Below are 24,656 nucleotides of genomic sequence, written 5' to 3'. Positions count from 1 at the left end.
TCTGGACACCAGCTAGCAATGGATACCAGCCGAATATAGATATTGCTAGACATGTAAAAAAATTGCTAATTAGAAGTTTAGAACTCACTGGCTTTTATGGTGCTGATGAACCACATCATGGAAGACCTTTTTGGATTATCTTCCACCAAATCTGAAACAATATTGACCATTGTTTAATTTTCCAAACTCACAGACTGCTAGAGTGCTACAGCCATAGGAGGAAAGCAACGAGAAGTAGTTAAACTCACTAGAGCATGACTGTCCGCCTATATAGCACCTCGTCATCACTATCTTCGTTATCATCATCTGACACTAACTGGTTGCCAGGCATCTGAAGCTTCCCGCCCATTGTGAATGAAGGTCCTGGTGCATCCCCTTCAATAAAATCCCCCCGCATCCTTTCCTCAAACCTCTGATCGCTGCAGTTGAGAAACCAATCCAAGCTACATCTAATCCCCTTGCTTGCAACTCTCATGTACCTAGGCTTGATCCTCGACTCCAAGCTGTATGTAAAGTACTCTGGGAATTCCAACAGTTCACTTATCGGGCGCTTGAGCTCACTCTTGAAGAAGTAGAAACTGTTCTTCATGAGCTCGTTCCGCAGCAAAAGAATCTGCGGGCACCGGACCAGCATCCGCCCAACATCCTCATCGGTAATCCCCCGTCCACGGAGGAACTCCACTGGCTTCAGTATCACATTCTGATGCAAGCTCACAAGCTGCGGCAGCTTCTCGACAGCTCGGGCGAACCCATCAGGGTCGATTTTGAGCTTCAAGTTGAAGAAGTACTGCTGCGCCGCAAGCTTCACTTTCAGAGGCAAGCCAAGGATAGATGGGTAGTGCGCAATCACAAGCGGCAGCACCTCCTTCCGAATGCCGAAGCTGAGTAACGCCTGGACATTCGGTTTGACGGTCTCCTCGAGATCGTAGCCGAGAATGTATGGCCGCTTCTCGATAATCCTCGCGAGAATCCGCATGGGCAGCCCGAGGGACGTGATGTAGTCGCACAAGGGCTTGATGGTGGTGCCGACACGCATGCTGAGGAAGAACGGGTAGTGAGTTACCATGGGACCGATGTCCCGCGGCGCGACCCCGACGATGCCGACGAGGTAGGCGACGGAGGTGCTGATGGTGCCGTCGGGCTTGAGGCCGAGGACGTCGGGGTAGCGCTCGAGGACGCGCGGGATGTCCTCGCGGTCGACGTCGAGGCCGCGGAGCGCCTTGACGATGGGCGCGAGGTCGACGGCGACGGAGGCGTGCAGGCAGGCGGGGTAGGCGCGCACGAAGGCGGCGAGGCGCGCGCGCGTGACGCCGAGCTTCTCGAGGTAGGAGAGGACCGGGATGATGTTCTTGCGGAGGGAGCAGGCGAGGAGGAACGGGTAGGCGGAGAGGTCGTCGGTGGAGAGGCCGAGGCGGAGGAGGAAGTCGAGGCGCTCCTGCAGCACGTCGAGCGAGGAGGGCAGCTCCACGGCCTCCAGCTCGCCCGCCGGGTCGGAGACGCCGGCGGAGCGGAGGAAGTCGAGCGCCAGCACGCGGGACACGAGCCGCTCCTTGCGGCCCTGGATTACTCCCCACGTCACCGACGGCATCTGGTACTCCGGCGGCGCGGCGGGGGACGATTTGGAGGAGAGCGGCGCGAGGAGGAGGAGGCGCACATCTGACGCTGCCGCGGAAGAAGCCGCCGGGCTGAGTCTGCGGAGGGCCGCTCGGGCGAGGGGGAGCATGGCTGCGGCGGCGCGCCGGGAGCGGCGGCGGGCGGTGCAGAGGCTGGGGAGAGAGTGGCGGTGGGGTTTGTGGTATCGTCGTGCGGCGTTAACTTGGGCCGAGCCGGAATGCGTGTGTACTTCTTTTGTTCTGGGCTCTGCGTGGTCTAGATTTTTCGGGCCGTGCTTGCCATCTCATTTAACTGTGGGCTGATCCAGCAGCGTTCTTTCAGGGCCTCCTTTATTGGGCCTTGGCTCCCATGCACCACAATTCATGAATTACATGACTTGACCTAATCTGCTAAAAAAACATTACTTGACCTAAGAAAACGCGAATCCTATACACCGACCAGGTCGGTGTATACGACGCGCCGACCACCCCCCCTCGTCGTTTTTGGGCCGGCCCATTTAGGATAGGAGACGCATTGTTCCGCTTCGCAGTTCCGACCGGGGGCGACCGAGTCGTTCTTCCTTCTTCCTGATTTCCGCCGCCATCCGACCATTTTCTCCGCCTCCGACCATTTTCGCTCGAGTTCTTCTTCCTTCTTCGCTCGAGCACTGGTTCCTTGGGGTTCTGCTTCTGGTCGTATCCGTCGATGGCGGCGGAAGGTCAGTACTGTCTCCTCCTTCTCCTCGGTTTTGGTTAGGGTTTTCATCGGATTGATTCATGGGGGCGGCGCTGATTTTTTTCGGTAGGATGTGAGATGTTTCGAGATCTTTCCTAGGCTTACGAAACCTATTCGGGTGGTGGCGGAAGATTGGGTTTCTAGGGGGGTTTCCGAGCTCTCGATTCCGTTCGTGTGACTCCATTGCCGACGGAGGAGCAGGGGTTTGTCTTCCCGCTTTTTGCGGTGGTTTCTTGCTTGATTTGGGTCAGGGGTTCTAGGTTTCCGCTCGATCTGGTGCAGTTTCGCGCCTTTGCAGATGCTCATGACTCGTAGCTCTCCCCCTTACTAGCATGTCGTTTGATTGATAGAACCGAACCCATAGCGTTCTTGGCATTTCCTATGCGGCTTGTTCCTTTCTATGCATGTTTCTTGTGTGTAATGGCCATTAATGGAGCTCGAGATAGAGATGATTAGTAGTATCTAGGCATTAGTTAAGATGTTGTTTTTCGGTAGACGATTGATGAGCCGAAAGACTGATACTATGCCCAGATATGTACGGGTTCCACTACTCACGTGTTCACCTAATCATATGTTTTGATCTTAGGAGTACATAAAGTTGTGTGGGTGCCTTTTATCTGGTAGTAATCATCTTTTGGTTGTTGGATTTAATAATACTACTTACAAATAAGATATATGTTTGGGTCAACCTTGTATCATATGGAGATGCAAAAGCTTGCTATGTATTCAATATTTTATCCTCTAAGAGTAGGGTCTGATTGTCCGCTTTCAACATGTTCGTTTTGGTTTTATTAGTAGTGAAGCATTTCATTTGCGCCCGCATTACCTAAATGCAAATTTTGCTTTTCCTCTGCAAGGTGCTATGGTTACTACTTGCTGGCACTAGTGTTTACCTATTAGGTTTCGTATGTTCGGTAGGCCAAGTGTTTACCTATTAGGTTCTTCTCCCGTACTGGTTCCTTGGTGGCCGTACTGGTTCTTTTGGTGGTGGTGATCTCCCTAGAAACAATTAATCATTAGTTTTTGTTAGGGGGTTTTAGGATGATTTTTCGGTGTTGCAGGCGGTGCTGATTCACGGATATATGTATCTGTTTCGCTAGGTTTTGTTTGTTCTTTAGCTAGCAGTTTATCCCAAACATCTCACACTATGGTAGCTTCACTTTAAGTACTAGCAACTGTTGTTATATATTACATGATAAGAACTCGCTCATTGTAAGGCAAGATGTTCTATTTTTTTTAGGCTTTGTGTTCTCTGTAGTTATGTAGCTTTTTTGTCTTAAGTAGCCTTGACATGACCAGAAAGAAGAAGTGCAGTCCATAAAATAAGTATGGGTGGGTGAATTCAGGAGTTGATATTATATGGGTTAATTGTCGCTGAATACCCATTTGACCCATTTTTCTAGATGTGGCATTACATGTGGTAGAATAGATTTTAATGGTGGCATTGGTAGCCGTTATGCATCGAACTTGTACGAATAAGTAGAACCATGGAAAATGTTCACGAACCTGTAAGTAGAATAAGTCATATGAAGATAGAATCTTCCTGTGGGATTGTTCTCCCATTGTATTTTGTTTCTCTCGATTATTTTTTCTTATGTACTAGCATTTCTTTGTTTTTAGAAATGTACTAGCATAGTTTTCTTTCTCATTTGGTTTCTGATAGGCACTAGCATAGTTTTCTGATTTTTTTTTCTTAATTGGTTTTTGATATGCACTTACCACAGTTCCTCATATGCTTTCTGAATTTTTTCTTATATAGTTTCTCAATTGGTTTATATTATGTTCTAGCATAATTTTCTATTTCTTTTTTTGTAGTCAACGTCATGTATATTGAGCCGCAATGCAAGCCTAGCATCCAATCTAGGTTTTCTACACTCAGATACATGAAAATAGTGAAGAAATTCAATCCAATACAGAAGTCATTCATATTGAAGCATGGCCTTTATAATCTTCTGAATCTCCCTGATCACCTTATGGTCCCTATGAATCTCCTTCAGTGGCTTGCTGGCCACACTTCACATGGTGAAGAAAAGTTTTTGCAGCACAAGGAAAAGATCATCCACTTCACCAAGGATATGGTTGACAAAGTCTTTGGTTTTGCTTCTGGAGTTAAGCCATTTGTAATGGAGAGTAGCGATCCTGTAATCATCAGAGAAGTTGAAGTGTTAATTGACCAGTACCTACTAGGGAAGAAGCAGATATCTGTGTCGAATGTAGAATCTGTACTGCTTGGCTCTAATGAGGAGGTTGTTTTTATCAGGAGCTTCTTACTGTTATTCATCACTACAGTTCTTTGCTCTTCTACCTACAATTTTGTCAACCCGAAATATTTGTACTCCCTAAGGGACAGTGACATTCTTGAAGTTGGCAATTTTGACCTGGGAACCTTGTGCCTCAACCACCTATGGAATGAGCTTGATGCTTGGAAGGCTAAGGTTTTTAAAGATGGAAGCGATTTCAACAGGATGCTATGGATTGGTGGTTGCTTACCTTTGTTGGCAGTACGTGTTCCATTTCCTGTATTTTCCTTCGTAATAAATAACTTTTTAAACTGTGAAGTAATAGGTTTCTCTGTTTCTTAACTATAGTTCAATTTTTTTACGCAGGTGGTGTACATGGACTTTTTGGATTTTGGTGCCAATGTTGGGCAAATTGATTACAGCTTACCAAGAATGTCACATATAAGGAATGATGATTTTGCCTTTGTTCATAACTCAGACCGTAACCTGTTGTCACGGAAATCTTATGGGGTCCTTCCAGTACGTTTGTTCTAATCATCTTTTTTTTTCAGGTTTCATTGTAATGCTCCATTTTTCATTTCCATTTAACCTGTTGTGCTAACTAACTTATTTTTTTAAATTTATATTTGACATGATTTATTCATTGTAATGCTCCATTTTTCATTTCCATTTAACCTGTTGTGCTAACTAACTTATTTTTTTAAATTTATATTTGACATGATTTATAATTCAAACTCGTCCATGATAAGAACTCGTTAATGATAAGAACTCGTCCATGATAAGAATTCGTTCATGATAAGAACTCGTCCATGATAAGTTTCCGTTCATGATAAAAATTCGTTCACGTTATAGATTCCGTTCATGATAAGAACTCGGCCATGATAAGATTCCGTTCATGATAAGAATTCGTTCATGATATAGATTCCGTTCATGATAAGATCCCGTTCATGATAAGATTCCGTTTATGATAAAAATTCGTTGATATAGAATTCGTTCATGATAAGAATTCGTTCATGATAAGAATTAGTTCATGATATAGATTCCGTTCATGATAAGAATTCGTTCATGATAAGAATTTGTTCATGATAAGAATTCGTTCATGATATAGATTCCGTTCATGATAAGAATTTGTTCATGATAAGAATTCGTTCATGATATAGATTCCGTTCATGATAAGAATTGGTTCATGATATAAGATTCCGTTCATGATAAGAACTCGTTAATGATAAGAACTCGTCCATGATAAGAACTCGTTAATGATAAGAACTCGTCCATGATAAGAAGTCGTTCATGATAAGAATTCGTTCATGATATAGATTCCGTTCATGATAAGTTTCCGTTCATGATAAAAATTTGTTCACGATATAGATCCCGTTCATGATAAGAACTCGTCCATGATAAGATTCCGTTCATGATAAGAATTCATTCATGATATAGATTCCGTTCATGATAAGATTCCGTTCATGATAAGATTTCGTTCATGATAAAATTCGTTCATGATTTGAAATATTTTTCGTTGATATACGGATATACGGATTCCGTTCATGATAAGAATTCGTTAATGATAAGATTCCGTTCATGATAAGAATTCGTTCATGTTAAAATTCGTTCATGATAAGAACTCGTTCATGATAAGAACTCGTTCACGATAAGATTCCGTTCATGATAAAAATTCATTCATGACATAGAATCTGTTCATGATAAGAACTCGTTCATGATAAGATTCCGTTCATGATAAGAATTCGTTCATGATATAGATTCCGTTCATGATAAAAATCGTTCAAGATAATAATCTGTTCATGATAAGAATTCGTACACGATATAGAATCTGTTCATGATAAGAACTCGTTCACGATCAGAACTCGTTCATGATATTTGATTTCGTTCATGATAAGAATTCGTTCATGATATAGATTCCGTTCATGATAAGATTCCGTTCATGGTAAGAATTCGTTCATGATATAGATTCCGTTCATGATAAGAACTCGTCTTTATAACAACTCGTTCATGATAAGATTCCATTCATGATAAGAATTCGTTCATGGTATAGATTCCGTTCATGATAAGAACTCGTCCATGATAAGAATTCGTTCATGATAAGAATCTATTCATGATAGGAATTTCGTTCATGATATAGATTCCGTTCATGATAAGATTCCGTTCATGATAAGATTCCATTGATGATAAGAAATTGTTCATAATAAGAATTCGTTCATGATAAGATTCCATTGATAATAAAATTTGAACAAAATCAATGGAATGCTCAGATTTCATTATGAACATTGTGAAAACACAGTCTCCAACAGTAGAACATTTATGTTCTTTGCTGTCAACTGATTTGAATGAAGATTCTTTCACTGTGGTTTTCATGCTCTTACTACTTACTGCTTTCATTGATCCAAATGCATCTGGTGTTCCGAACCCTGCTTATTATCCCAATTTGGAAAATATTTCTTCAATCCCAAACCTAGACTGGTGTTCTTTCACACTTGATTGCCTGTTACGATCTATCAAGAAATTTCTGTTCAGGAAAATGCAAAACATAGAGTTGGAATCTGGAGGTTGCAAGATACTATTAGTGGTAAATAAAATAAGTTTCTTAATTTATGTTTAATAAAATTACTTTTTGTGCTCATTTCAATATCTGTCTAAGTTCTTCTTCCTTTATTTTTTATCTGTCTACAGATATCGTACTTTGAGTTTCTAATAACTTCAGAGTTCAACTTGGGCAACAGTGTACCAAGGTTACCCCTGTGGACAACCCATGTCGTAAACTCATACATCGCCCTTGATTCACAACAAGGAAATAGCAAAGGTTTTGGAAGACTATCTGTAAGTACTAACTACATGTTTTTTGTGTGCTAACAAACCATATTCTCACACTAGTTCAAATGCAAAAGCAATAATATCGCCTTTTTCTAAACCACTTTTGCAGAAAAAGCACATAACATCTACACCATTCAAAGGAAGTAAGCAGCAAATGGAAATGCCTGCAGAAATAAAAGATTACATGGAACTAAAATTTCAAGGAATCGCTTCATTCCAGGTCAGTTGACAAAATCATATGATTATTTATAATTTCAGGTCATATTTACTTTTCTTACTTTTATAATGTTCATACTTCTCATATCTCATACAATGTTATGCATTCCATTTTTCTAACATGAAGGACAAGAAGAGGCTGCAATCACTGGTTTCCAATTTCTTCCATAAAATGGTTCAAAACTCCATTCCAATTGTTAGAGGTTATGCAGATGACATTCAACTCGTCTCATCTTCATCTAATAAACAAGAAATTGACCCTTCTTTTGGGAATGAAATGCATTTTCCTACTCAAACAAACAAGAATGCAACAACTGAAGAAATCAAGTCAGAAATGGTTGTATACAAACAGAAGAAAAAAGTTTCAGAAGAACAGATGGACCAATTCTTCCAGAGTATGTTTCTTTTCAATCATATTGAAGTTCCCAAAGACAACTACAATACTAGAATGGATTTCCAACAAATTCTAGATAAGTTCAGTCAAGGTTGTTCTATTGGAGAATATTCTGATGGTTTTGATCTACCAAATCATTATCCTGATTACGAATCAAGTTTGCTTTATCCGAAAGACATGGCATCAACAATCATTTCAAATGATACATCCGTAAAGTTCTCTGAATTCCTTAAACAAATTAAAGAAGGTTAGAAATTACTAACTGTACTTGTCCCCTGTTTTTTATTTATGCAACTACATCTTCTAATTTCTTAGACTTTGAACTACATATTCATACAGAGCTATCTGTACTTGTCCCCTGTTATTGTTTTTATTTAAACAAAACTTTAGGTGATTACAAACCCTGCTTTCTAATTTATTAAACATTTATTACTTATGTTTTAATTATACATAAGCTTATCAGGACATATCCAATTTCCTTTTTTTGAGCCCAGGTATGATTCTGGAATTTTTGTGATCCAATACATGAGGTGCTACAATGGAGTTGAAGTAAAACAATTCTCAAATGTAATTTATTCTTCCATTTAGAATTTTGTACTTCGTGTTTTGCAAAATACAATAGTAAATCTAAAATTCTGCATATATGTTATTCAATATAAGGTTGACTTGCAAGCAATCCGTGAAAAAGTCTCATGCCAGCTAGTGATAAACAAATTCAATGAGCAACAGGTTCCAATAGCACGAGAATTCATTTCGAAACATGTAAGTATAGTTATTTTTTAGTAATATATCATTTTCCATTTTCTATGCACTGACCATATAGAATTCCACAGCACGAGAATTCATTTTTTTATGTAAAGTGTGTTTATTCTTTTTTCACAGGCTCCACATCTTCTTCATTAATGAAGATAGCAATTTATTTCAAATAGACAGATGATGTATTGAAAATGTAAGTCCCTTCAAGTTACTATTTTTCCCCAATTGATTTTTATTCGGTCATTACAAAATATATGATTTCTTCCAACATAGAAAAAGCTTGCTATGCATTTTCTGTCTGAATTGGTCTCTCATGGTTAGATCCCCCTATGTTTCTATTCTCTGGAACGCGTCGTGCACATGATCTATCGCTTAGCATTCACTCCATAGAATACAATGCATTCAGACAGTGGAACTTTTATAGTTTCTCAAATAAAAAGTGGGACTCAGAAATGTTTTTGAGTGAAAATTTTCCAGTAATAAAAAACAAAGCAAGAGTCACAGTCAAATTAAGGTCAATCAGCTTCCTCAGGTGCATTTGCAGATCTGGCTTCCGCTTCTGCAGCTCTAATTGCCTTCAAAAAAAATAATGCAATCCCTGAACGAATTCTTCAGTTATATCCTTCAAGCCAATAATGCAATCCCTGAACCGGTCTTCATACTCCTCTTTCGATATAGCAGCATAAGCCTCAAGGCCTGCAGAGCTATTGTTCAAATCGGTTTCTTTCTTTGGGTCCTCAACCTTAGCCGCATTCTTGTCTTTGGTAGCCCGATTTCCAATTCTCAATCCTGAGGTTGGTGATAAAGGTGTCCGCTCACTACTTTCAGCTGTTTTGCTTTCCCCTCTTAGTCGAGACCCTGTACAACTCAGCTTTCTCTTCAAGTGTTCATCTCTCAAGCTTTCACATGGAGGATGCTTTTTCCCATAGACTGCCTTCATATCGGAACCAGTTGAGCGCATTAGCCCATCTGCGGCATATCAACAGTGTCATCCATCAATCGCTCTCCATCTGCTTGCCTCATCACAACACAAGGAGCAAGCTCTTTTTCCGAAGTTGGGTCAGTCAGTATTCCATCTCCAGCCCTAGTTCCATCCAATACAGAGCTGTCTTGAACAAACCGTATTTTGCTCCTGTTCTCATCTCTACCCCGAGGATGCTTGGTACCTAATAGGAGATTGGCATCTTTCTGTGAAGATGTGACATCCCCAGAGACTTGTGTTCGCAAAAAATGCTGACTGACCCAATAGTTGGCATGACCAGGAACGCTGTTTTCGAGATCCCACTATGTTTCTTTTTCTATCAATTGTTTGATGCCGATAACTATAGCCTGTAAAGATACACAATTTTTTTCTCAAGAAGAAGATATGTATAGCACTGTTTCCAGCTTAAGCAGCTTCATACAATTACTAATCCGACCTCCAGTTCAAATGTCTATGATAAATGTTCTGTTAATGCTTCAGTTTTTCATGATCCGTACTACATAGTAGACTTGCTTCAGGTTTGTGAAAAATTACCATCATGAATTTCTAACTTTTTCCTAATATCCTTTTTAAATATAGCTTTTCCAGAGAAGCATGGAGATGATCAATTTATCAGGTTACAAGCACTGCTATGTTTTCTGCAAGAGGTTCTCACCATTTGAGTTATCTTTCATGTATATGAGATGAACAAATTTTGACATCACAAGACAGTTTTCCCTTGTAATAAAGTTTGCATGAGCTATGGTCCAATCACGAGACAGTTTTTCCTTGTTTTGCCCGTCTGTTTTATGTATACTTGGCATTTTCAAGTAGACAGATGAGACATTTTTCCAATTACCTATATCTTTTTTCATGTCTGTGATAGCTGAATTTACAAATTACCTTTGATCTAATAATGCTTCTTACTTTTTATTTTTACAGTGTGTTTTTCATTTTGTACACAACATGTTCTCTTTTTTTTGAATATACCCATGTATGCCTTTTTAAAAGAAAACAATATATGTAAAGAATCACTTTTTTTAAATTAAGTGAAACAGTAACCTGAAAAAATAAGTATGGAAGCCGGGGGAAGCTTGAAAATGGGAGTCTATTCAATCCCGAATTTGACGAATAATACTTTTTTTTGTTCTATAACTGTTTCGTACATTTTTTTAACATTATTTCTACGATCTGAAAAAAATCAGTCGGGGAGAATCGAAATCGTGACTGTCCAGCTCAAACCCGAACTGAAAAAAAGTACGAACTGATATTTCGTTGCCAAGGAGAATCGAACTCCTGACGTCTAGCTAGACACCGAACTGAGAACAGCCAGCTGGAATCGTGGGCCGGCCCAACAACGGCCGGGGGGGTGGTCGGCGCGTTGCTGGGCACCGACCAGGTCGGTGTAAAGCAGTGCCCCTAAGAAAACGAGATACTCCCTAAAAAAACGATGGCCCGGGTCAGCATAGAATGGGGGGACGGCCCATACATGTCTTCTTCTTAAAAAAAATGCTTCCTATTTTGCTTAAAAATAGAAAAATGCTTCGTTTTGAATAAATACGAATTTGGAGCTCGAGCTACTTGGATCCAGATTGTTTTCAAAATTAGAAAACAACATTTCACAAGTTTAAAAAAAACATCCAAAGAAAATATCATCGATGTATAAAATGATGTGTTCTACCAGCATACAAAATCTCAACCCAAAAACCATATATTTTGTGCTTAAAGAAAGGAAAATGATGTACCCTCTACACCGTCGGCTACCTTCCCCTAGATCCCCATCTCCGGCGCCAGTGCTTCCCATCTCCGCCCGTGTGATTTACCCTTGTCGTCACTTAAATTCGATGAAAGCCTTCTGCCAGACAATGGCGGCACTGCTGCTACAAGGCAGCTGGTATGCATGTGGCCACAGTATGCTAGTGCTACCAGTGATGTCCGGTGATGCTACTGTCGTCGTCGGTGGTGCTACCAGCGCTGGCTTCCGAGGTTACGATCAGCGGTTAGTGGCCGAGAAGTTACGAACATAGGACGGTGGTGCTGCAAGCCGGGATTGATGGTGCTGCGACGAGCTGCAAGCGACGCCGCTAGAGCTGCAAAGGCCGAGCAACAAAGCTACGAATAGAGGATGGTGGTGCTGCAAGCAGTGATTGATGAAGCTGGGACGAGCTGCAAGCGGTGGCGATGGAGCTGCAAAGGCTTGCAGGTGCAAGGTCGCGGCGGTGCAGACGGAGCTGCCAAGGATCTTCGTCGATGCTGCAGGCAGGCGGCGATGCTGCTACCGGCTTCTTCTCCCTCTAGCGATGAAGCTTCTGTCACAACGTGCTCCTCGCCAGTGGCCTCACGAAGGAGTTGTGCTCGACCAGGATGCCTTGCGTTGACCGAAGCCTGGAGTTCATCGATGTTGCGTGCGGGTGGCTTGTGGGTGGGAATTTGTTTTCCGTGTGCGGTGGATTTTGCGGGGGCGGTGGTTGCTGGGTCGCTCTGAGAGGACACGTGTCAAGCAACAAGAGGATCGGGGGCCTCCGAGCCTCCGGAGGACTCTGAGCACGATCCTAAAAGAAATGACAAAACCTAACGAAAGTAAGAAGGATTGATTGCACGGTTCACTACTCGCCGTTACAAATTAGCTGTCTACTTTTTTTAATTCGAAAATGAACGAACCTACGTACAGAAATGTTTCCAGATACTTGACCAAAGCAGCGGCGATTTATTTGAAACACAGGGCGTACTTTTGAAGTCAGACTTTGTCGAGCCCCAGAGTACTGGGTTTTTTCGAGTTGATATTTTCTTTCACTCTGGTAGATTACACTGTTTTTCTACATATTGAATTTAGAAGCTTCTTTTTTTAACACAAGACGGGGTCAACGACCCAGCGGAGCAAATTTCATTGAAGCACATGTCGTTCGTACAATTTACAGTAAGGCCCCTTTTCATCACTCGTCCTAAAGAACCAACTATTTGAAGATGAGACCTTACAATTTACAAAAAGCACTCTGGAAGAAGAGAAAGAAAAGCAATCAAGGACTTCCGTGCCTCTGCCACCACACGCCGGTGAGCTCCAGGCGTCTCCGGCGAGCTCAGAGAGCAGCACGCTCGAATACTCTACTCCGGCGAGAAGATCCAACCACTGGCAACCACAAGAAGACCGGTGACGCACCACTTGGCCTTCTAGCAGCGTCGAGCCCCAGCAGGAGAATCGGATGGCCTCCAAACCGAAGGGTCACCTTGTTGACCGAAGATCACGGCGATGAACTTGGTCGCCATGTATTGTGCTCGGGGAAGAACACCTGCTCCAGGACGCCTCTCTGTCGATCTGCCAAAGACAACGCCATCGAGGATCTCGTCTTCTTCCCCACCACCATGGTGGCCAGGAAGAAACAGATCCCGGTAAAGCAGGAGAGCTTTACCGGGAGCAGCTCGAGCTCCGCCGTGACTAGACCCCCATTAGCATAACGCCATACTTCACAAGGGTAAAACCTAAAAGTAGACTAGAACTGGACCTAAACCTACTCCTAGCTACTCGGGCGCCCTTCCTTAACCAACTCCGGCTGGCTATTCTGGCGGAGGAGGCCTTGGATCGGCCCGGCGGACAGTGGTCGACCCTCAAACTACTGTAGCTGCGAGAGAGGAGGAGGTGTGTGTGTGGGGGGGGGGGGATGAAGCGGTTTGCTATTTTAAACACCGTATTTAGAATGTTCAAAATGTTGTTTTCGGGCCAATAGTCAACAGAGATGGCTCACCCGCGGAGAACGGTAGTGATGCCTCCTGTGCCAGCTTGCCAGGCAAGTACCAGATACACCGGACCTACGGCGATGGTAGCCATTACGGGGTGAACAGCGTCGATCCGACGCCGCACATGCATCCCGTGCATGCTTCGCCATCTCGCGTCTGGACCCGTCGACCCTCACAGCCTCACTGGACCCGTACATACGTGCCAACCACACACACACAGACACACGCCGCGTGTCCGACTGTACGTTAGTTCGTCTCTTTCGCCCATCTCTGTCACGAGTAGAATCACAAGGCATATTTGGTTCTTCTTCTATTTAAGGACTGCTCGCTCTGATCTGCCTTTTGGCCGATAGATGTTGCTGTCAGTCCATCACGCAGTTGTTGCGTCGTGCGTGCCTCTGATCGATCGAGAGAGCCGGCGAGAGTCCCCGGCAACCTGCAAACTTCAACTTCAGCGGCCGCGCGCGGCCGCGGCGCCGTCGCTCCGGTTGCGTGCTAATAAGGGCTCTGATGTATGTCCAGCTGGAGTTGCCCGTGCAACTCTGCAAGCAAAAGCAAAAGCAAGCAACGTACATGTAGCTGTCCATTTTCTAGCGACCTTGTACAACCAAGCACGCCTCTTAAGCGACGATGTACAGATAAGCCATTGTGGCACCCAAATTTGCTATGTCTATTCAAGAGCATCTCCACTCGTTTCCTTTTATAGACAACTTTCGTGCCGGCGTGAAATTTTCTTTATCCAGCACCCCAAGCCTACCCCAGCTTATAGGGAGGCAACCGGTGGCGCCGGCTAACACCGCATCCAGCGAAAACATGCAACGTGTCCTACAGGACCATAACATCGTCTCTCTCCTCCCAAAGGGCCAAAAAAGCCAAAATGGAGGATGTAACTTGGTTCATACTCCCCCCCCCCCCCCCCAATACGACCAAATGTCTAATCTCATATGGGAGTTTCGAGTGGAGATGCTCTAAATCCTAAACTTGCAAACCTTGGATTAAATCGCCCTCCCGAAACCAGCAACGTGTGTCGTGCGCGGTCACCATGATGATGTGCTGCGGACGGCGAAAGCGTGCGGAGCTGCTCGCTCGGCTCACCGGGACCGAATGGCAGGGCGGCCTGGTAGTGAAGCGGTGGGACAACTCGGCGATCCCATTGCCACGGAGGAGCGTGACCTCCGCGTCCGCGACCAAGGATCGTGTCTAGGTGGCAGTGAGGACGAGCGCCTTGCAGGAGGACAAGGTCAGCACGGGGAGAACACTGGCGACACATCCAAGAAGGACTGATTTGGTGGTGAAGTAAAAATAGAGAAACCAGAGGAAGAAGATCAACAAGACACATATGGGACCGACTGTTGGTGAGAGTAGCTTGTAATCAGGAGTTAGGATTATCTACTAGCCCATCTTGGTACTAGCTTCTGTGGAACAGCGATCTTCCGAGATCGTGGTCACCGACACCTTTTGGTCTACGCCGATGACTTCCCAGCCGCTGCTTCTACTAGTGTTTGGGTTTTTTCAAGCTTTGTCCAACACACGAGCTTTGCTACATCGGAGGTCTAGAGACAACGTCGATCTTTGCTCCCACTGCGTCATCGAGTGGTGTAGAAGAACGATGGTGCTAAATTTAAAAACAAACTTGTGTTTTATTTTCATTTCTTGTAAGAATGTTTTGTGTGTAAAGGCTGGTTTCATCTAATATACGAGGCCTTTTCCCAAAAGAAACAGGAACCATCACGAGTTTGGGTTTAAAATAGATTTTCCAATTTGTTTATGTAGGTATTTTTTGCCAAGTCGGTACGTTATGATACGGATCATGCGCCACGCAGCATGGTGCCCACCTTGTCTTCTCTCCTTAGCTGGACCATCGATCACTTTGAGAGTACGCGATAAGTGATAACACACAAATAATGCCACGGCGCGGCCGTGTCGCACGTGAGCGGCTATCGTGGTTATCTTCCACGTCGGCAGGAACGTCCTGTTCTGACTTCTGAAGCTTCCCGCCATGTCACGGATCTGATCCTCTGAACTGGTACCACTGCATGGAGACGAAACGTGGGAAACGCCAACGTGTGCGTCATCGGTTTTTTTCCTTTGGCGTTGGACTTGGACCCGTGCAACTATCGACGGAAAGCTCTCCTCCTTCGAGGTTGACGTACTCTACCATGAATCATTTTGCCGAAGAACCACGTCAGAGTTTCACGAACTCAACTCACTCTACCTAGCATAGCAAAGGACGATCGCGAAGGCTAATCTGATAAAAATAATTTGAGGTGCTCATAAGAAAATTAGAAGTTGCCATTATCTTCAATAGCTCCCCTACATATTAGGATGGAGCAAAGTAGTATAAAAACAAAGCAGCTCAAGAGATAAGAACCATCCGTTGGGTTGATGGTTACGAGAAAAATGACACCTACAACCTAGCTACCAGAGTTTCAACTCTAGATTTGACACTCTCGTGTCTCGTAAAGGTAGAATATTCTTTTAGTGAGAGGTGAGGTTCCCATCAATAACAAAACATATGTGATGATTTTGGTAATCTCAAGATCCGTCGAATCAGTTTTTTCAACTCAACCTCTCGAAAATGCTTAATAGGGGTGAAATGTGCGTATGTAAATGTATAGGATGTATATGTATTTATAAGCATCTACATATGTATTATGTATCACAAAAAAATCACAAAAAACAACTAGAGATAGTCGTACCCCAAACGTGCATTTTCTTTGTGCTACTAGTTATTACTAATGCTAATGTTTGAGATCAACTCTTTGCCCACAACCATCGATGCGGATATGATGACCAGTTTTTTTTTCCGAAATGGAAGCATTGCCCCAGCCTCTGCATCCAAAGCACAACTTTTATTTATTAGATTATTCACAAAACCTTACAAGAGGAATATAAAGATCAATTCGAAGTGACCTTCCTAGTGATAACTCGCTAAACCTATAAGAACGATGAAGGGGGTGTCTAAGAACAGAGCCAGTACCCTGACCTTACACCAACGCACATCATCTAAAAACCGAGTGTCTGCCCAAGCCGCCCATTGGCGGGTGAGAAGCACAATCAGTCTAGTAGATCCTCGGCGCACACTATTGCATACACCATAGAATCTCCACCACCATCTTCCGTGAACCCATCTCCAAGAGAGATCAATGCATTGACCTTGTCAGGCCTGCCATCGACGTCGCCACAGCGCCAGACGACACCGCCACCCTGCACGCGTCTATCACATCGCGTCCGTCTCTGAGACTCCGCTGACCATGCCGCCGAGACTCGACGACGTCGGCACAGCAGAAACACACCGCTCCACCTCAGCACCACCACCGTATGTTGTCTTCTCCAAAAAAAAAATGCCCCCAACAGGTAGAACGACGATGCGCGCCGCCATCGTCCGATCCGGGACACCCGGATCTAGGGTTTCCCCCGAAGCAGCCCAGGGGAGCAGAAAACGCAGACGGCAGAGACAATGCCTTCAACAAGGTAGCGACGAACAGGCGCTGCCATCGTGCGCCATGACCGAAGTCAGGACTGGTTTTCACCGGCAACCACGCCTCGCCTTCGGGGACTAGATGACGAATCACGAGACCCGCCAAAATAGCCACAAACTAGCCGATCCCCTCCGGCGAAAGAGGAGACCACCACCACCATGGATTCCTCATGCCTCAGGCCGACCACCTCCGGCGGAGGAGATGGACACCGCCACTTCAGAACCCGACCATCCTCAGTGATGCGGAGGTAGCCATGGAGAAACTCCGCTCGGCCGATGGAGAAAGAGGGAGACAAGCCTGCCCTTCCAGGCCCAAACGGGCCCAGATCGGGGCTAAACTCGCGCCACCCACACGTATGCATGAAACTAGAAAGTACATAACATATGTAAAAGAACAAAGTATATAAGGAATAATACAATGGCCCGGATTTGTACCATGCAGACAATAGAAGGGTCCATTTTGTCTTCTCGTTGTAGTCCACATACCATTTTATTTCATTTGAACCTTTTCACAAGTAAGTATCAAAGCAATATGCTTGCACACGTGATTTATTCCAAAAAAAAATTGAAACCTCCATATATGATTTATGAGTTTTTTCTAAAATTCGGCCTGTCTGTACCCGTGTTCTACTCAGTATTTTCGCTGCCTCCATGTCCTTTTTGTTTCAGCTAAGGACCCATCAAACTAATGATTAACTAGCAGAATGCCCGTGCTTCGCTACGGAGAAAATGACAGTTAATATGTTTCATATGTATCTAAGGGCAGTGCCAGATACCTCGCCATGTAGTATACAATCTATGCACACAAAAGTAAAGGACCTTTGATTTGTTCATATCTTTCATAAATATATCACTAATATAGATAGGAAGATAGTAATATATCTTTATGATACTTGACAATCGGCGGCTAGGGCGATGATAGTCAGTGGCGATTGGCCACGGTGCAAGAAGAACTGAAGAAGTGATATGCAACGCCCTCTACGACAGATTAGGATGGGGAAGCGGGGCGACTGGACAATTGCGATAGGTTTGTTAGTTGCAACCAATTTACACGAAGGAGTTTGTTGAGATAGTAAGTAGATGTGACCGAGGCAAAATTATCGGGAGTGAAGGATGTGAAGGATAAGGACTATCAGTTACGGGTGGCATTTGGTTTGTAATTTTTAGAGGTGTGACGCCAGTCATTTGCACGTTTCACCTAATAGTAAAGATAATATTGGTGTCATATAACTTATATTTTGTTAGTCAAAGCTCTAACACACAATGGGATGTGTTCTTATATATAACCCCTCCGTTCCGTATTACTTCCCGTTCTAGGATTTTATAGTCAAACTTTCTCAATTTTGACAAGTAATATAGAAAAAATATCAACATTTATCATCCCAAATGCTAATATTATAAAAATATAACTTATTACAATTTTAATACTATATGTTTTGCGTTGTAGATACTTTTAATTTTGCTAAATATTTGGTCAAACTTCAGATAGTTTGACTTTGATTAAAACCCAAACTCAGGATATGCAATGTAATTGTGAACGGAGGGAGTAAAGTAAAAATGAAAGGAGTAAATACATTTCAAATTTCAATGACGTCGAATTCTAGGCAGACGAACCAGAGGCGGCCATTAATGAAGCTGATGCCATGGTGATAACTTGTCGGTAGCTGTGATCTGCTTCATCAGCATGCGGCACATGCATTCGACCCATTCGATGGTGCTTGCCACCGTGATCACACTGGACATATCCCATGGTAAAAGATTTGAGAACTGCTATGGGGATTTCAACCGGGAATATCTTGTGGCAATTCCACGCGTTGCGTCCTAGATGTACGATCGTGCCTTGGAGTCCTAGGTGGAGCAGAAATATGTTGCACGTTTAGTCGTCCTGAACAAGAGCTGCAATGGTGTAGTGGTGCCTGGTGGGCTGGTCGCCCGCCTGATGGATTATGTGGCAACGATTTCTGGGTGCGGTAGCAGTGTGAGTGACACCCGTACGTCTACTGTGAGGAACGGCACCGCGGCGCGTTCGTCAGTAGTTTCCAGTTCTGCCTCGGCATCAGCTCGCTCGGCACTGGCAGCCCACATGATCCACTTTGGCACCAAGAAGATCTGGGGACGGGTGTGGGTGGCGCGTCTCGCTAGCCCTCCCAGCATTGTTGAGGGGGCTCCCGGCCTCCCGCTCGTCGTTGTCATGTTCCGGCTAGACGGCCAATAGCCTTGCTAAGCAAAGATCGTGCGATGCTGCTTCGGAAGAATCGCGACACCGACGACTTTGATCACGATCTAGATGACTGACCTGGCCGTTGACAACGCCTTGGTGGTGTGGTCGGTGGTGGACTACGGATGCTCCTCCCCAGCGTGATCGCCATTTACACGTCGGTGTTGCTGCGCACGATCAGCATGGGCGATTGCGTCTCTCCAATTTGTGGTGGCCATGGGCCGTCGGTGCGGCGTCCACATTGCTCTCCATGTTCCTGGTATCAGGTTGCAGTAGGTGCTGATCGGCGGTATCAAGGTCACGAACGTTTGCGACGTCGTCGGCGCGAGCAAGGCATGGGCGTCGGCACTCATCTTCCTGATCCCCGTGTATGCTTGGGTGATCGTGGTTGGTCCCTGGAGTGGCCGGTACCCTACAAGATCTTCCCGCTAGAGGTGCGGTCGACTTCTTCTTCGTTGCGTGGCGCTGGTCACCATGTCATGGTCGAGAGATGAAGGCGGTGCTTTGACTCTGCACAAAAACAAGAGAGAGACCGTAGGTGCGAGGAGAGGTGTCATCATGGTCGGGAGATAAGTTGTTTTGATGCTAAGGATATGTGAGAGAATCGTGGCCATTTTGTTAGACTTGATAGTCATCCTGTTTTGTGTATGGTTCCCTTTTTTCTCTATCTCGTTTTGCATGGATAACGCTACCTTTTTTTCTCAGTCTGTTTTGCGTGGATAGCTCTTCGTCCACGCCTAATAGTAGAGATTAGTAAGCGTGGATGGGTTGTTTTGTTAGTTGCGTTTTCTTTGTGACGTGGGGGGTATTATTGTCCATCCTGAAAATGTGACACCAGGCATTCACCAGTTTGCTTTTAATAGTAGAGATTGAAGGGGCTCCTGGCCTCCTGCTCGTCAGTGTCATGTTCCGGCTAGACGGCCAATAGCCTTGCTAAGCAAAGATCGTGCGATGCTGCTTCGGAAGAATCGCGACACCGACGACTTTGATCACGATCTAGATGACTGACCTGGCCGTTGACAACGCCTTGGTGGTGTGGTCGGTGGTGGACTACGGATGCTCCTCCCCAGCGTGATCGCCATTTACACGTCGGTGTTGCCGCGCACGATCAGCATGGGCGATTGCGTCTCTCCAATTTGTGGTGGCCATGGGCCGTCGGTGCGGCGTCCACATTGCTCTCCATGTTCCTGGTATCAGGTTGCAGTAGGTGCTGATCGGCGGTATCAAGGTCACGAACGTTTGCGACGTCGTCGGCGCGAGCAAGGCATGGGCGTCGGCACTCATCTTCCTGATCCCCGTGTATGCTTGGGTGATCGTGGTTGGTCCCTGGAGTGGCTGGTACCCTACAAGATCTTCCCGCTAGAGGTGCGGTCGACTTCTTCTTCGTTGCGTGGCGCTGGTCACCATGTCATGGTCGAGAGATGAAGGCGGTGCTTTGACTCTGCACAAAAACAAGAGAGAGACCGTAGGTGCGAGGAGAGGTGTCATCATGGTCGAGAGATAAGTTGTTTTGATGCTAAGGATATGTGAGAGAATCGTGGCCATTTTGTTAGACTTGATAGTCATCTGTTTTGTGTATGGTTCCCTTTTTTCTCTATCTGTTTTGCATGGATAACGCTACCTTTTTTTCTCAGTCTGTTTTGCGTGGATAGCTCTTCGTCCACGCCTAATAGTAGAGATTAGTAAGCGTGGATGGGTTGTTTTGTTAGTTGCGTTTTCTTTGTGACGTGGGGGTATTATTGTCCATCCTGAAAATGTGACACCAGGCATTCACCAGTTTGCTTTTAATAGTAGAGATAAGTATAGTCTTTTTCCTTGCAAAATAAGACGTTGGGTTCTAGTTTCATGGAATCTCATTAGACGGTCAACATATGGCATCTTGACAGGACTGGTTAGCTTCACAATTTTGCAAGCTCCAGGTCAGATTCATTTCATAGTTATGGATAGTACGTACCACTTACTGTTGGTACTATTCATTGCTTAATTTATTTTTTTCATAGCCCCCTAACAATTTTGAGTTTAAAGTTGAGCTTTATGTGTCTGTAGAACTCCACGTTCCCAACCTAATGTATATTCTTGAGGATGCAAACAGAGCTTGGCTCTGGTGGTTAGGTCCCTTGTGGTGGAACCAGCCCACCCAGGTTCAAGTCCTAGACTTGACATGGGTGTTTGCATTTACCTGGATTTATTCCAGGATTTAACCGGCGCTATACTTTCAGTGGTAGGTGACGTGCCCGTCAACAGCGAGGCGCCAGTGGTGACTTCGTCAACCTCAAGATATGCCGGCTCAGTCCCTCGGAGGTGCTCATAGGGGTAGGGTGTGCGTGCGTGCGTTCATAGGGGTGTCTGTACGTGCGTGTTTGTGAGCGTCTGCGTTGTACTGTGTTCTCAAAAAAAAAAGTATATTCTTGAGGATTTTTTTAGAACTTTTAAGCATGGTTTTACGTGAATTTTACCACTTTCTACTGAATAATTTCTTCATCGATTTTCATCGGATATATTCTCAACGAAAAAAGTAGGAAATGGCAACCTCTCCACGTCATTCTTTTCGTTTTTTCCTTTTTATTTTTCTTTCAGCGTTGGCATACCAGTGCAATTCAGCAACTACACTCCCTTCGTGCACTAATATAAAATATTGTAGATTTTTTTTGAATTAGACTAGATATAAACTAAAAGAAGTGAACCTACACACCAAAAATAGACTAGATATACTCAAAAGTGAGTGAACTTATGAAATGGCTAAAATATCTTATATTTCTGCTTGGTTGCATGGAGGGAGTATCCGTGAAAAGCCAAGTTGTCTGGTCATGTATCAAGTACTACTACCTCCCAAGTCGTCTTACATTTTGGAACAGATGTAGTATATCATTGCGCCGAACCTTGTTATCATGGACGATCGCGACGGCTATTAATTCTGAACAGGATGTAACATGTGAATTGTGCAAGGAAAGGAAGTCACCTCCGATATCTTCCCGTGTCGTTGTATACTACTAATAGTGTCATATGAAAATGACCCACTCCAAGAGTCTTCAAGAGGTAGTCGTATCATAAAAGTGGAATCGTTCGATCGCTCTCTCTCTATAGATGAAAATCGTTTTCTCTCTACTAGTTCACATTATATACTACTAGTGTCATATAAAAACGACGCACTGCGAGGGTTAGTCGTATCATACAAGAAGAATAGTTTTTTCCTTCAAAATATAGTATATTTATGAGACCTTCTCCAACCGGTTCTAGATTTAAGTGAACTGGCTAACTTATCAATTCAATACTAGTACAAGAGTCAAGTGTCTCAAATTTAAGACCTAGCCAACGCATTATTAGTCTAAATATAGTCTAAATATAGTTGGCTACATTGTACCTATGTGTCCAACATTATAACAAGTACTATAAATTCTAGTCAGCTAGCTACAAGGATTAAAATAATATAGATATGTGGCAAACTGTTATAGCCGGCTGCTGGCTACACTATTGTTCTTGCTCTAAGTGGGCTCTCATTCAAGAGACAGCTCTATCACGTGCTTCTAGGCACTTTGTGATAGTGAAAGGTGTGCCATATTTTCATAAAGTAGTACATTTTTAGAGTCAACTATTGTATATGGTGGCTATAAGTTGCATATAGATGACATGGAAAACCACTATAGCCAGCTGCTAGCTACACTATTGTTGTTGCTCTTAACGTGAGAGAGCATGCTAAAATAGAGATATTATCAGCCTTCTCTAGTAATTCGAACTCTTCGGTGAACTAACTGGCTCATCAGTTCAATAGTTTTTTTTCTATACTAGTTAATGTTAATGGTATTATTGGCCTTGCACTCGTGTGTGAGACCAAACTCTTGACAAGGCTACACCTATGTATCATCTCTCTTTATCAACTTTAAGGACCATATGGTCCCCAATTTCATTTGTCATGAAATTTAATAGGGATTTCTATTTTCGTGCCCTCGGGTCCTTAGTTGTACTCAGTTTTCCCCAGCTCCTTAGTTTTTCCTCAGTTTTCCCCAAGCCCTTGTCTGAACCGCAGAAGGAGCTCGGACGGAAGGAATCCGTTAAGTTGACCGTTTCGTGCTGACGAGTGGGGTCGTGTCGTTTGTGGGGTCGCCTCGTGTGGGACCGCGTCGTGTGGGGCTGGTAGGAAGGGACCGCGTGGGACAGGACGAGGCCGTGTTTGTGTGGCCGTAGCGTGTGGGGCCGTAGCGTGTGGAGCCGTGTGGGTCCGGGACGGGGGCACGAGTGGTTTCGGTCTCTTTCGCCCAGATTAGCAGTTTTCAATGTACCTTTTTCCTCTCTATCGCTCGATCTCATTCATATTTGATAGGCCAAATTGGTAGCAAATCTAGAGCAGCTTCTCCTTCTGTTTTTTAACGCCATTCATTTCTTTATGCCTTCGTTTTTACCCAATCAGGTAGGAAATCTAGGGCACAAATCCAGAGAAAAAATATAGGATAAGCTGCATACAGCAACCAACATAGCATAGATATATTCAGGATAGATCCAAAAGTAGTACCGATAGATCCAACATAAGCTACATTTCACATGAATTTAAGCTGCTCTACAGATAGAGCAGTCACATACAGAGAGTGCAGTAGGCACGTTCAACGCCTCCATGTAGCGCGTGTGACTCGCTTGGAGGTTGCGCAGGTGAATCCCAAGTGCTTTGTGTTTGGCCATGTACGCATGCATGTTCACGGTCCTTCCAACTCTAGCGCCACATCTGCCAATGGATTCAGCATGATTCACCAGGGAGTTGAAGTCGGTGTCGCGGAGCCTCCTGTTGCAGAAGGGGCACTTGTAAATGCCTCGAGCAAAGGGGCCATCGTAATGGCCGGACTGCAGCCTCCTGAGGACGTGACGAGTCTTGGTGTGGAAGAACTCGTCGTCGCTGTCGACGTCGCTGTCACGTAGCACCAAAGATCGTGCAAAAAACACGGAGTCAATTGCAACGATGATTGAACAGAGAGTGAACAAAAAATCATGCATGATAATATGGGGTCGAAAAAAAGAGGTAGCCTCAGTTACATTGGACACACTTATATCCAGGATTTGAGTCAGTAAACCAAAGATCATGCACAACAAATTTGTACACACCAATTGTTTACTGACCAAACCCTGAATCAATTTAGGGATGCCCAAATATTCATCATCATCGGCACAAATCTTAAACAAAAGCAAATCACAAACACTATTAACGCAAGATCTAACACAAAAGGATCGAACTAGGAACAGACGAACAGTAATAACGCAAGATCTAACACAAAAGGATTGAACTAGGAACGGACGAACAAGTAATAACGCAAGATCTAACACAAAAGGATTGAACTAGGAACAGACGAACAAGAATAACGCAAGATCTAACAAAAAAGGATTGAACTAGGAAGAGACGAACAATAATAACGCAAGATCTAACACAAAAGGATTGAACTAGGAACAGACGAACCGTAATAACGCTAGATCTAACACAAAATGATTGAAATGAGATAAGAACAAGGGAACAAAGGGTTACC

The 24,656-nt window shown here is 44.1% G+C and overlaps 2 protein-coding genes and 2 long non-coding RNA genes across 4 annotated transcripts; 3 read left to right on the top strand and 1 right to left on the bottom strand.

Annotated features, from left to right (window-relative positions):
• Nucleotides 1–247: 247 nt before the first annotated feature.
• Nucleotides 248–1,735, bottom strand: LOC124693334 (transcription termination factor MTERF4, chloroplastic-like). Its single transcript, XM_047226810.1, has one exon. It carries the CDS (start codon nucleotides 1,721–1,723, stop codon nucleotides 248–250), a length of 1,476 nt encoding a protein of 491 aa, XP_047082766.1. The 5' UTR covers nucleotides 1,724–1,735.
• A 2,575-nt stretch (nucleotides 1,736–4,310) lies between these two features.
• On the top strand, nucleotides 4,311–5,102 carry LOC124690829. Its single transcript, XM_047224158.1, has 2 exons — nucleotides 4,311–4,829; nucleotides 4,935–5,102. Exons 1-2 carry the CDS (start codon nucleotides 4,311–4,313, stop codon nucleotides 5,100–5,102), a joined length of 687 nt encoding a protein of 228 aa, XP_047080114.1.
• Nucleotides 5,103–7,032: 1,930 nt separating this feature from the next.
• On the top strand, nucleotides 7,033–7,608 carry LOC124688644. Its single transcript, XR_006998586.1, has 3 exons — nucleotides 7,033–7,149; nucleotides 7,254–7,400; nucleotides 7,504–7,608. It is a non-coding gene; the product is annotated as an uncharacterized LOC124688644 (long non-coding RNA).
• Nucleotides 7,609–8,379: 771 nt separating this feature from the next.
• LOC124688643 lies at nucleotides 8,380–9,249 on the top strand. The gene is made up of 4 exons (XR_006998585.1): nucleotides 8,380–8,394; nucleotides 8,499–8,571; nucleotides 8,665–8,766; nucleotides 8,887–9,249. It is a non-coding gene; the product is annotated as an uncharacterized LOC124688643 (long non-coding RNA).
• Nucleotides 9,250–24,656: the final 15,407 nt, after the last annotated feature.

This window comes from Lolium rigidum, chromosome 2 (assembly GCF_022539505.1).
Source record: "Lolium rigidum isolate FL_2022 chromosome 2, APGP_CSIRO_Lrig_0.1, whole genome shotgun sequence".
In the NCBI taxonomy this organism is placed as follows: Eukaryota; Viridiplantae; Streptophyta; class Magnoliopsida; order Poales; family Poaceae; genus Lolium; species Lolium rigidum.
The sequence above is the reverse complement of the archived record's forward strand: the minus strand, read 5'-3'. Positions and strand labels throughout refer to the sequence as shown.

Coding starts and splice junctions, on each gene's coding strand:
- LOC124693334 (XM_047226810.1), bottom strand. CDS start 1,723: ATGCTCCCCCTCGCCCGAGCGGCCCTCCGCAGACTCAGCCCGGCGGCT.
- LOC124690829 (XM_047224158.1), top strand. CDS start 4,311: ATGAATCTCCTTCAGTGGCTTGCTGGCCACACTTCACATGGTGAAGAA. Junction 4,830..4,934: donor GTTGCTTACCTTTGTTGGCA/GTACGTGTTCCA, acceptor TTTTTTACGCAG/GTGGTGTACATGGACTTTTT.